Source organism: Oenanthe melanoleuca, chromosome 2 (assembly GCF_029582105.1).
Source record: "Oenanthe melanoleuca isolate GR-GAL-2019-014 chromosome 2, OMel1.0, whole genome shotgun sequence".
In the NCBI taxonomy this organism is placed as follows: Eukaryota; Metazoa; Chordata; class Aves; order Passeriformes; family Muscicapidae; genus Oenanthe; species Oenanthe melanoleuca.
In genome coordinates this window covers 114,515,775-114,528,019 of record NC_079335.1, presented here as the reverse complement: position 1 = coordinate 114,528,019, position 12,245 = coordinate 114,515,775, and the positions used below count along the sequence as shown (strand labels likewise).

At 40.4% G+C, this 12,245-nt stretch overlaps 1 protein-coding gene across 5 annotated transcripts in view; it reads left to right on the top strand.

The window, feature by feature from the left end:
• Positions 1-12,245, top strand: part of BTD (biotinidase) — a 112,771-nt gene that overhangs the window by 4,624 nt on the left and 95,902 nt on the right. For 3 of the 5 annotated variants that reach the window (XM_056483400.1, XM_056483399.1, XM_056483397.1), the window contains exons 2-4: positions 830-1,061; positions 2,583-2,732; positions 3,892-5,346. In XM_056483400.1, coding sequence (XP_056339375.1) covers positions 834-1,061; positions 2,583-2,732; positions 3,892-5,076 — 1,563 coding nt within the window. In that variant the 5' untranslated portion in view covers positions 830-833 and the 3' untranslated portion in view covers positions 5,077-5,346. Of the gene's footprint in view, positions 1-565; positions 1,062-2,582; positions 2,733-3,891; positions 5,347-12,245 lie in introns of those variants that run through there. The other 2 variants (XR_008839728.1, XM_056483396.1) reach the window with 2 other exon arrangements.

Here is a 12,245-nt window from a genome sequence, read left to right as displayed (position 1 = left end):
TTAAAAACACCACAGTGCTGAGAGCCTCGGTGTCCTGGTTTGAAGGACAGGTGTCTGCCAATAAAGGCAGAGGCTTCTCTTTGAAATGGAGAATGTAAACTCCTGCCTTCCAAATTATTATAATTTTGAAATTAAGAGGCTTTCAGGCAAAGATATGGGAATTAGGAATAACAGTTCTTTATTAGGAAAATTAAAATAGAAATACAGTATTACAAAGAACAACCCCAAAACACCAACAGAGTCAGAACACAACCTGACACCCTCTAGCAGTCCCATTAAATGGTGGCAGTCCTCCTGCAGTGGCAGATGTGGTTCAGTGATCCTGAAGCAGTTCTCCTGTTGAAGGGTGCAGTTTTCCTCTGAAGGTCCAGGGATGATGTGGAAACGTCCGAATTTCCTCTGGAATCCAGTGGAAAGAAGGTGTCTTTCTGTCCAAAATCTCAGTTTTTTATCCAAGTAGGAAAGGCTTGGCTCCTCCCCCTGGCTGGAGCATCTCCCCAGTGGGATGATGCAATTTTATCAGTCATACATTGGGATTCAATGGATCATCAGCAGATGATATGTTCCTGGAGGGGGGATGGGATGTGGAAAAGATAAAAGATTATTGCCCCACCTGGTCTTAAAGATGGCCCATTAGCAGATAGTATTTGCCACAAAGATAAGGGATCACTACCCCACCCAGCTTCAAAGCTGGTGATAGAATACACATTTCTAGCCACATCAACCCAACACACTCGGTTACCATCCACACTTAATTGTAAATTTAAATTCCTGGCATGATATTTTGCTCCACCTCCCCACCCCACCTGTCTGTGTTTCTTTTCTCTAGATTTATGGCATTCAGCATGGTGGCTGTGTGCTGGAAGCTGCACATCTGCTTTCTCCTCTATCAAGTGGTCTCAGGAGTGAGGAGGGAGGGGCACTACGTGGCGGCCGTGTACGAGCACGAGTCCATCCTGAGCCCGGCCCCGGCGGCGCTGGTGGAGCGGCGCTCCGCGCTGGAGCTCATGGGCAGGAACCTCGACATCTATGAGCAGCAAGTGCAGGCTGCTGCCAGGCAGGTACGGCCCAGCATGTGCCCTGGGTATATATAGAGGAAGTGCTCTTTGAAGATAATCTTTCACATTTGTGTTCCAGGCAACTAAAGCTGTATTTATATCCATAACTATGGTCTGGGTTCTCAGACAATCTGACCTGCCAGCAGCTCTGAAAAAGAATCAGGCCAATTAGCATCCCGCCTGACTCAGGCTATTCCAAGCTTGGAAAAACACGCCCATCGTTATTTAGTATGGGGAAATTAATTTTCTATTCTGGTCTGAATACCTAGCTCCTGTCTGTTTTCTTAAATGGAAGGGTTTCCTTGAAAGTTTGTATTGCTGGCAGCTATCTTGAGTTTGGTTTTATTCCAATGTTCTCAATGGAAATTCCTGAATGTTTCTAAAAACTAAGGAAGTCAGATGCTTTGGAAATTAATGTTCCGCCTTTAACAACTTTGTGGAACTAAAGTTTTCCATTCCTTTCTCCTACCCCACCATGGAATGGTTCTCAGTCTAAATATATTTAGAGAAACTATTGCCAGCTGTTCCTATGCACAGCCCCCTTTCCTCCCCTCCCAAGAAAACCCAAGCTGGTTCTAGTGACGGGAAGCAAGTGTTACTGGCCCTACACAGAGAAGAATTGACTTGCAATTTTCAGAGATCTGTTGTTATGGGAGAGAATAATTACTATTTTTATATAATTTGAAAACATGATGGGGTTTTTTTGGAGAAGTTCAGGTGATTGGGCAGAAGCATAATAGCAATTTTTATGCAGCCCTGCACCCAAGACATAAATTATCCCAAAGCTGTCGCATAGATAACACGTTTAAGCTGACTTTTGAAAACTAACAGGAATTTGAGTGAGTGGTGCTGTGTCTGATTTAAGAAAAATCCACCTCATTTTTAGGAACAATTCAGATTTCCCTGAACTTCAGGCATGGCAACATTTCTACCAGACTGTGCACTGCTTCTACAGTGATGCTATTTCTAAAATCAACACTCCCAGTACTCTGTCCAACCCTATATTATAATGAGATTTAGAGAAGTCTCTTCATGCATGTGTCTGTCAGTCGGTATTTACTTTGGAACAATTCAGGGAGTTGTAGGTTACCCAATACTAATTAATTAAATGATGGTGCAACTTTGACAAAGTGTATCTGCAAACAGCATAATTCTGATAAAAAAATTAAGACAAGTTTTAACATCATCAGTCTTTAACCTGAATGATGACATTCTCATGACTTGTGTGAAGGGAGAATACCTTTGGTAAGAAATTGGATGCAATATGCTCTTACTTGCATGCCCTTAAAATAATGTCAAATGCCTTATTTTTCAAGATAAAGGCATGTTTCAGGTTAAATAAGTTTTTTTTTAAATACACATTATTACACACCTACTACATAGTTATACCTACTTATGAAGCTACATTATTGGCAAAACATAATTAGGTTACCCTTAACTTTCTTTAGCTCTTTTTACCCATGAGATCCCCCCTTTTCCTTTGCTTTGCTTTGCTTACAAGACATGTCTTTGTTTTACATACAGGGGGCACAGATCATTGTTTTTCCTGAAGATGGAATCCATGGCTTCAACTTCACCAGAAGCTCCATTTACCCTTACTTGGATTTCATTCCACATTCACACTCTGGAAAGTGGAATCCCTGCAGAGAGCCCTATTTGTTCAATGACACAGAGGTAAATATAGGGGTGATGCCTGCAGAAGTGGGATAACTGAATGCTCCAAGTGGGAAGTAGTTCAAGTTGGTTTGCTTAGGGAAGTAAGCAAGAAGCTTAACCGCTCCTAGTGCCAGATTCCGTTTTCATGGATGCTCGAGCTATGTCAGTTTCATTCTTAATGACATCACAGCATTCTGACTCAGCAATCATTGCCAAATGATTAGCACAAGTAACAGGACTTAGCTGCTACAATTTACCTGCTACAGCTTGACACGGACCTAGCGTGATTTCATTAGATATGACCTGAATGTTACAGAAATAGTATTGCCATCGACTGTTCTGGACCTGAACTGAATATAACCATGCTCAGTAAATACAGTCTGCTAATTCTTCCAGTACTCAATCAAATGAATCAATGAAAGAAATCATGCCTGTACCTACTGAGCAAGATTTGTGTGCGAACATGAATTGTAAACATTGTAAACAATGATCTGTTTTGGCCTATGAATCTTTGTTACCAATGATTGTGGCCAAGCAAGCAAGAACTTAGTTTGCTATTCAGATGCTGTTCGGAGATTCCAAAAATGTCAGTCTTTGGTACAGCATTCTGTGTTATGGAAGAAATATCCCAGTAATACTGTGCTCTGCAACATTTTCCATTTCTTTGCTGTAATATGCAAGGTCTATCCCTTTCCATGTCTGCTTCTCTAAGTCCTAGGATGTAACTGCTTTTTAAAAATTTATAGCAAAAACACCCAGGTACGGATGATCATTATTAGACATTTGCTGTTCTAAAAGCACACAGATTAGTTGTGCTGCATTGGCAAAGCTTTCAGCTGATATACAGTGTTTTAAAGCAATTGGTGCTTCTACAAGTCACAAGTTTCTAAAAACTAACACCCTTGGAATAGATTAATTTTCTTACTTCCTTCTGAGGAAATAAAACAGACAATTTTTTCAGAGCTGTTTTAAAATAAACAACTGAAATACCCTTCTGCCTACCAAGCTACTGGTTTTAATAGCTCTTGTCACAAAATCATCAGTGCTTTTAAATTTTACAGCTAAGGTTAAATGTGTTCAATTTAGAATTTCCAAAACAGTAATTTGGCAAGTATTAAATAAGTCATGGGTGCTTAAGTAAACTGGAGCACTCCCATTTCTCCACGCCGTTTTGCAGGTCGTTCAGCGCCTGAGCTGCATGGCTCTGAAGAACAAGATATTCCTTGTGGCCAACCTGGGGAGCAAGCAGCCGTGCGAGCGCTGGGATCCGCGGTGCCCGTCGGACGGGCGCTACCAGTTCAACACCGACGTGGCGCTGGCCGCGGACGGGACGCTGCTGGCCACCTACCGCAAGCACAACCTGTACTTCGAGCTCGCCTTCGACACCCCTCCAGAGCCAGACCATGCATTCTTTGACACCCCTTTTGCTGGCAAGTTTGGCATGTTCACTTGCTTTGATATACTCTTTTTTGAGCCTGCAGTGAGCCTCATCAGACGATACAATTTGAAGCAAATTGTTTATCCAACTGCCTGGATGAACCAGCTCCCGCTTTTGTCTGCTGTAGAGTTTCAGCAAGCTTTTGCAACAGCTTTCAATGTCAATATTTTAGCAGCCAACATCCACCACCCTACCTTGGGCATGACAGGGAGTGGCATATACACTCCAGTCAAATCATTCATCTACCACAACATGGAAAGTTATGGTGGCAAGCTCATAGTGGCAGAAATTCCTGTGATTACTGCAGATTATAAAACCAATTCAGAGAGCAATGAAAGATTTAGAGAGAACTTACATGACGCATGCAGGACTTCTATGAGCACCTCACTGGGTGATGAAGTTTGCTTTAAGGAGCAAGAAGAGATTCCTGGCAGCGTACCTGAAAAAGGAAAGGAACAGTCACCTCCTTCCTTTTATGCAGAAATGATGTATGACAACTTCACTTTTGTTCCTGTATGGGGGGAAAAAGGAGAGCTCCAGGTTTGTGCCAATACCCTTTGTTGCTACTTAAACTATCGGAGAGCTGTTTTAACTGATGAATTATATGCTTTGGGAGTTTTTGATGGGCTCCATACAGTGCATGGCACATACTATGTCCAGACCTGTGCCTTGGTGAAGTGTGGTGGTCTCAGCTTTAGCACTTGTGGACAGGAGGTCACAGATGCCACTGCTCTGATAGATTTCCAGCTATGGGGAAATATGAGCACCCCTTACATCTTTCCTTTGCTGCTGACATCTGGTATTGCCTTGGACTTTGCTGATCACATGGGCTGGAAAAACAACCACTATTTCCTCAGCAAAAATAGAACATCTTCTGGCCTCCTGACAGCTGCTATCTATGGACGATGGTATGAAAAGGACTAACACAGGTATTTGACTGAGTCAGAAAACAACTGCCTGTATGTTTAGAGTAAGCATCTTAACAGAAATTGTTGAACATCCATATTTCTGAGAGGTTCAGGTGTGTTTGTCCCATCACTGCCTGATTAGGTCCCACATCTGAAATAATGTCTGTAAGCACAGTCTGTACCATTGTCGTACCAGGAGTGAAAGAACTACCTTGCAAAGTAAAGGCTTGCTGTGATCTGGTGAGATATTTTATACCAGAAAATAACACTTCTCATTTCAACTGAATTTGTTTCTTTTAATTTAATCCTTTGGTTTTTAGGGGTCCTGGCTGGGAATATGGAAATGAATGGAATGAAAACTATCACAAGAAGAAAAAAAAAAGCAAAAGAAAAGGAAGGAAGACACAAATACTGTGCATAACATGCACAAAACCATGTAGGTATACATACATATAGCTTTTATGTGCTGAGGTTCTGATTTCTGGTTAGAGTGCCATTTTTGGAACTCTTTGATTTTTGTTTTTTTTCTTAGTCAAAAACTCCCAGCTGAAATCATTGCCCATTGACTGGCCACTCGGGTATGTGTAATCCTGTTACACATTTAACTGAGTGTTACAGTTGTAAACATCTACAGAATAGCTAGTCTGGGGAACAGGATATTAATGACTGTGAAAACTTAGACTGCAGCAAGACACAATTCACAAGAAATTATGTTTAAGGAAAACATCAGCATAGAATATCAGTGGCCATGTTATGTACTGTTTGAGTATTTACCATTCCCTGTTTAAGAGAAGTAATTTTAAGACTATTTCAACTTTAAGACATCTTACATGCTGTTTATTAATTTATTCGAGAGGAGTTATGAAAAGCACATAATGAGCTGTGGGACAGCAAGGATTTTGCATCAGTACTTCATGTCCCAGATGGCAGGTATGTGTGCTGAGTAAAACACACCATTCTTTCCAGAGAATAACTAGAATTAAGTGCTATAACTGTTCTACTGCAGTGAAGAAGTTGGGAAGAGAATATTCAAAGGCTATTAATTTGGGGTTAAATTCAGACAAGTTAATATATTCTCAAGCATTATAATTTTATGGGGTCTAATTGGCTATTATGACTTCATCTGTGTAATGGCTGTTGAGTAATGGAATAAAAACATCTATATAATTTTATATATATTAAATATATAATAAAAATATAAAAATATATATATAATAAAACAACTGTTCCTTTGATGAGTCCTTGTGTTCCAGCTGCTCTGTCAGTCAGGCTGAAAGGAGCAGAGCACAGGAGAATGGACAGCTGGGAGTCTCCCTTTGTTTTGGTGGTCTGAGTTGGTCCAAACTCAAACCACCACAGCTACAAGGATGAGTCCTGAGAGGTGCTCAATCAGCTCCTGCTTTGAATGAACTCACTTTCTGGTTTCAGAAAACAAAACAACCAAAAAAATTGCTGAATTTCTACCTTAGGGTTTCTTAGAAATTTACACAGAATTAGTGTGTAATTATGGGAGATCTTGGGCTCTATCAAAACTTCCTTCTCAGTCTGTATCCCTGTGAGTCAGGCCCTCCTTGAACACTGCTCTGATACAGCAGCACACCAGGTTTGTTTATCCTGCAGCATATATTGGACAGAAACATGGAGAGGGAAATGTCTGTATCTCATTAGGCATAAACTTGCTGCTATAAAAGTAGGCCATTCCACCACAGGGTTATTAAAGATCACTAATGCTTTGGCACCCATACCATGTTCTTACTGCGTGCTGCACGATTCCAGGACATACAGGGTAAAACAGAAAAGCATTTGCAGTGCTTGTTGGTGCTTCTGCTTCTAGTACCACATGACCAAGTCTGAAAGAATGGAACAATGAACAACTGGAGATTTCAGCTCTCAGGACCTTCCACTTTGGAGGCTGAAAAACATGCAGCTTCATGCACTAAAATACTCTTTGGGATTTAGTTCCAGAGCAACTATTCACAGTAAGTCAGGCTAAACAAATAGCATTACATATATTTGCTATGCTAAGGAAAGAAGAGGTATTTTTCTGTGAAATACTTGCAAAGCGTGCCCCAAAGAGCTATTCTAACTCTGGGTATGTTAAAATTGTTAGAACAAGACCTTCTAGCCCTGGAAATTTGCATAGAGTTTGCACATTCCTGTCTCCTCCCTGAGATGAGCAGGCATTAAGTACCAGAGAGTGTTCTCATACCTTGTCCCTTTTACCCAAATCAGCTGCCTCTAGCAAAGGGACACTGGGAAAGGTTCAACAGGCTAGACACAATGGATTAGCCTCCCACCCTGATCTTTGAGTAGCAGCAGATTTATCTAAGCTGGGGTGACCAGCTGTAACCTCCAACACCCACCACACATTGGTGGCTTCTGGAAGTGTGTGCTGGAGCAGCAATCCCAGCACTGCTCTGTTCCCAAACAAGTCTGCAGTCTTGGGAGTGAAGCTACTTACCACATGCTGAGGAGGTGTGAGAAGCCTTCAGCAAGGCTGATGCTCACTAGTAACACACTGTAATGCAGCCCATCATCTAATGGATATGAACAGATTTATTAAAGCTTCCTGAGCCATTCCTGTCTGAGAGTGGAACAAAACTAACCAGGACACAAGGATTATTGACATAGAGGAAGCAGAGCTGAAATCTAGAGCAGCTTTAAACCTCTCAGTCTGTGGACCAAAGTGACACTAGGATTTAGGAATTTGTACTGACACTAAAGAAACTTCCTTTAAACTGAGAAACTGAGACAGCAGGGGATGGTGTCTTTAAAGGACACTGCTCCTTTAGGAGGATGCAGAGAAAGGTAACAGCCATAGAAACTCTCTGTTCAAGTCCATCAGTCAGAGGGGTTGGAAGGTTCCTCCTACAGGATCTGCTGCTTCAGGATTCACAGTCATTTTTCCAGGTGAATGTCGGGATACTCTCCTTACCATGAGAGAAACACCAGAAAGCACATCAAAGGAACAGCTGCAAAACAGGACCTTGGAGCTGAGCAATCAAGAGGCACGGGAAGAGGCTGAGGTGACACAGTCTGTTCAAATCAGAGACCTTCACAATGCCCAACTGGAAATAAACTCCTTTAGGCAGATCTCAGCCAGTGAAATGAAAACCCCAAATATTCACAGGCTGAACTGAATTATCACTCCATCAAGCTTTTAAAAGTCAACAATGAAAATACTTGAGACAGTCACTGTGCTCTCCTTTTTCCATGCCCTGGGAGAGCATGTGTGGGCAACACAGGTCAGAAACAGAGATAGTAGTGGGATCCACAGCAAATGAAACAAACTCGTGGTAGAAGAGATTAGAAAGGTTGAATTCATTAAGACTTTAATGGGGAAGAATTTAAAGATTTTTAGAAAATTATGCAGACAGTTTGAGTAACAAAGTTTGGCAAGGGACAGAAAATATCTGACAGAATACATGAATGACTAGATTTTGCTTTAAAACTATTTAAGCTGTCTAATCTATTCTTTTAACATACAACACCTGAGATGTCAGACATGTCAGATCCCAGGTGTAGAGAAGAAAACCAGCAAATCTGTCCTTTGATAAGGCTTCAAAGCAGGTTTTGTTTTGTTCTGTTGTAAACCTCAATAGCAAGAGCTCTGGCTTCATCTATTGCAATTTTAATTTAAAAAGAAAGATTGTAAGGTGTTTTTTTCCTCTTTAAATATTTAGTGACACCATCAATGTGAAGACAGTTTGAAAGGCTCTTTGGGTTCTCTATTATTCAACCATGTTTACAATTATGTGGGGGAAAACCGCAAGATCTCTTTCCCAACCTCAGCTTGAAAATTGCCAAAACAAAGCATAGAATGGAGCGAGCTAAATTTATCCTAATGTAAAATAACACACAGCACACCAGGGAAGCATGGATAATTTAAATACTGCTTTATTTGAAGACAAAAAGTGTGCTAAAGAGACTGAGATACCAGGTTGGAAAGAGCAGCAAGAAATCTTGGAGTCCTGTAAGCAGGGACAGTCATCTTTCCCTGCTGGGAAAGTTCAGAGATGAGTCAAGAATTTGAAAATTTTAGTCACATCTATAACCTAATCTTCAGGCTTACAGAGTCTCATAAGTACAGTAATAGGACAGATTCTTAAGAATAGCCAGTTGTTTCATCATTAAAATGAATGCACAGTGATACCTTTGCACTTAACATTTGAAAACATACAGATATCACTGTGAAAGAAGTGAGAGAAGGACTCCAGAAAAAAAACAAAAACCCAATGCTATCAGCTAACAAAGAGGCCTGTGCTGTGTCTCTTCTCATTTCATAGAATGTGTCTGGAAAGAACCCACAAAGATCATTGAAGCCCAACTCCTGGCCCTGCACATGATCACCCCAAGGCTCACACCACATTCCCAGGAGCATTTACCACCTCAGGACTGTAAAGTTTGGAGCTTCATGGTTTGTAAATTCTTATCTTGTCCAATTCAGAGTCACAGCTACACATTTATATACAAAAAGTGTTTTCCAACCCAATCAGAATTCTACTCCAATTGTCCTGCCAGCTTCTGCAGCATATTAAAGAGGATTATAAGGAAATCATCACAAATCACTGAGAATACTGCAAGAGGCAATAACTATTGATCTTGGATTTAAGGATTTGTATGAATTGGCTTGAGGCTTTAAGAATTTAAATACTTACTTTTTCGTGATATTAATATCAATTTCACCAAGTTTGAATTCAGACCTATGGAAGTTGTGTCAGAATTTTAAACTACTTATTATTAAGAGATCAAAAAGGCCCTTCTCTCCAAAGTCTAGTTAGTCTGATTCCAACAGGACTGGATTATCAGAAATTACTGTCAGCAGGAATCAATGCTTTTTAACCAAAAGTGTGATGGCATTTCTTCTGTGAATACATACCATCAGCAGAAGCCCAGTGCAAAGCTGTGGGAGATGAGGAAGATCCTCCTGCTGCTCCTGCAGCTGTAGCCAGGGAAGCCCATGGAGCTCCCTGGCCTGCCCTGTGGTACACAGAGCCAAAGAGCACGACTCCAGTTCTGCAGAACTGCTGTTTCCATATTCATTTACCCTTTTTATTTAGGTTTCAGTTTTTTAGGATGTCCTGCAGACATCTAGGACTGTTAAAAATGTTCACTGATTGTAACAAACTTTTCCCAAGTAATGCTAACCAGTTCTTTGGGCAGTATTCACTGACACTTCCCATCTTTGTACATGCTGATCCTCTCACCCAGTATCAAAGGATCAACAACATAAAGGTCACCACACTTCTTTTTTTATTTACAAAAGAGAATATGAGTTACCCAAACACTTGTGTTATCCCCAACCAACTGCATTTAATGAACATTCTCTCGGTTTTTTTCACAGCAGATATAAATAGAGCATGTTATTCTGGGTTACTACAGTAGTTGTTGTCTTTAAATGGGTACAGTCTGGGCAAGATAGGAAGGCCAATTCTTCTCTAAACCAGAATTAATTGGGTTGGAGAATCTGTAAACATTATCTCATGCTCTTTTTTAGTCATCTTTTCTACAGTTTAGGTAACAGCTTTGGGATCATCTGCGTACATGTTAAAAGGAGCAAAACTTTGAAGTAATAATTTTTGCAAATGAACTTCTTTTTCAACCAAACATTTGCTAATTCTTTAGCCTGGCAGCCAAAACCAGAATACAGACAAGTCAGAATTTTAAACAAATTACCAGAAAAAACCCCCAAACAATTGCAATCAATCAAAGTTTAAAAAGGGCCTAGAATAAAAGTTCTGACTGTTCCACATATAATTTATTGGAGACTTCTAAGCATAGGAAGACAATAAAAACTTACAGGAGAAAATACAAAGCAGGACACAGAAGTCAAGATTTTATATGGAATTACACGAAAAATCTCCTCAGCTGCAGTAGGGTCACTCTTGGGGAGAGACAGACTGATTCATCATCTTATCAGCATCCAGCATTTATCCTGCAACATGACACTCTAAAAGTAACAGTTCAACCTATGAGGTTAATACTGACTTGGCATCTTCTGCAGAACATTTATCCTGAGAACGGAAAACCCATAAAACATCCCAGAAGTCAGAGTACAGAGAAAGACGAGCAGAGCCAGCTGTCCTCATTCCTTAAGTCCATTTGGTTTTTTTTCTTCCTCAGGACAAAAAAGGGCCTCTTTTATTCTAATACATTGCTTCAGTAGTCCAGCCAAGGCTCACTGCTCTCTCTTGGTGAAAATCCAAGAGATTGTTTGGATAAAGGCTGTAAGAATAGCTGTGCAATATTCATCTGTAGAAAATCAGGAGGATTTCTTTTAGAAAAATGGAGGTTCCAACATAATTTTCTGGAAGTGAATAGACCTCCAGCTGAGGTATGAACATTTTTCTTTAAACCCCACCAGACACCAACATCATTATTTGCTTTTCAGAAACAAGGGACCTGTTGTTCCTTGACCTCTCATTAAGGAAGTGGTTTCTGAGCACAGTAGCATGGTCTTCAAACAAATCACGTTCCATTTTTGGAATTAGACCATATTAAAATAATAATCTTAATTATCACTTACAAGACACAATTACTGTCCTACCCATACCTCCAGGTAGTAATAGGGTTTTGGATTAGTTTTATTTTTAACAGATCCATGCAGATTGCAAGGTACAGGCTCACTGAATAAACTGCAGTGATGAGATAGATGAGATACACAAATCATGTAACTATGAATTCCTGAGTGGATTTAAGAATTCATTATTAGAAAAGACAAATATTTAGCTCAAAAAAGTTCACAAAACCTAAATTAAAATAATGCAGTGAGAAACTTCTCCTCAAGAGGTGAGTAGCGATGAAATGAAAAGCACAATTTCTGATTGACATAAAGAAACAAACACATTCAACAGCACTGTTGTCTGCATGTCCCTGTATTCCATATCCAAATCTTTGACTTTTAAACAAACCAAGGCCATCTGAGCTTTCCCTCCTCTGTCACCCAGGCACACAGTGGTCATGAACAGCTCAGCCTCTACTGCACTGCAATTTTTCCCAGCAGGACAGGAGTGTCCCCTGCTATAGTTTGTGCCCTATGGCTACAGACACCCTGCAGAGGTAACAGGTCATCTCCAAGTCAGACAGAGGTCAGCATAGATAATAAAGGCCTATTAATAACATCCTTTCACAGTGCTTTTGAATTAACATCAAACAGTTTCATGAACAGAAACATGCAGCTGTTAC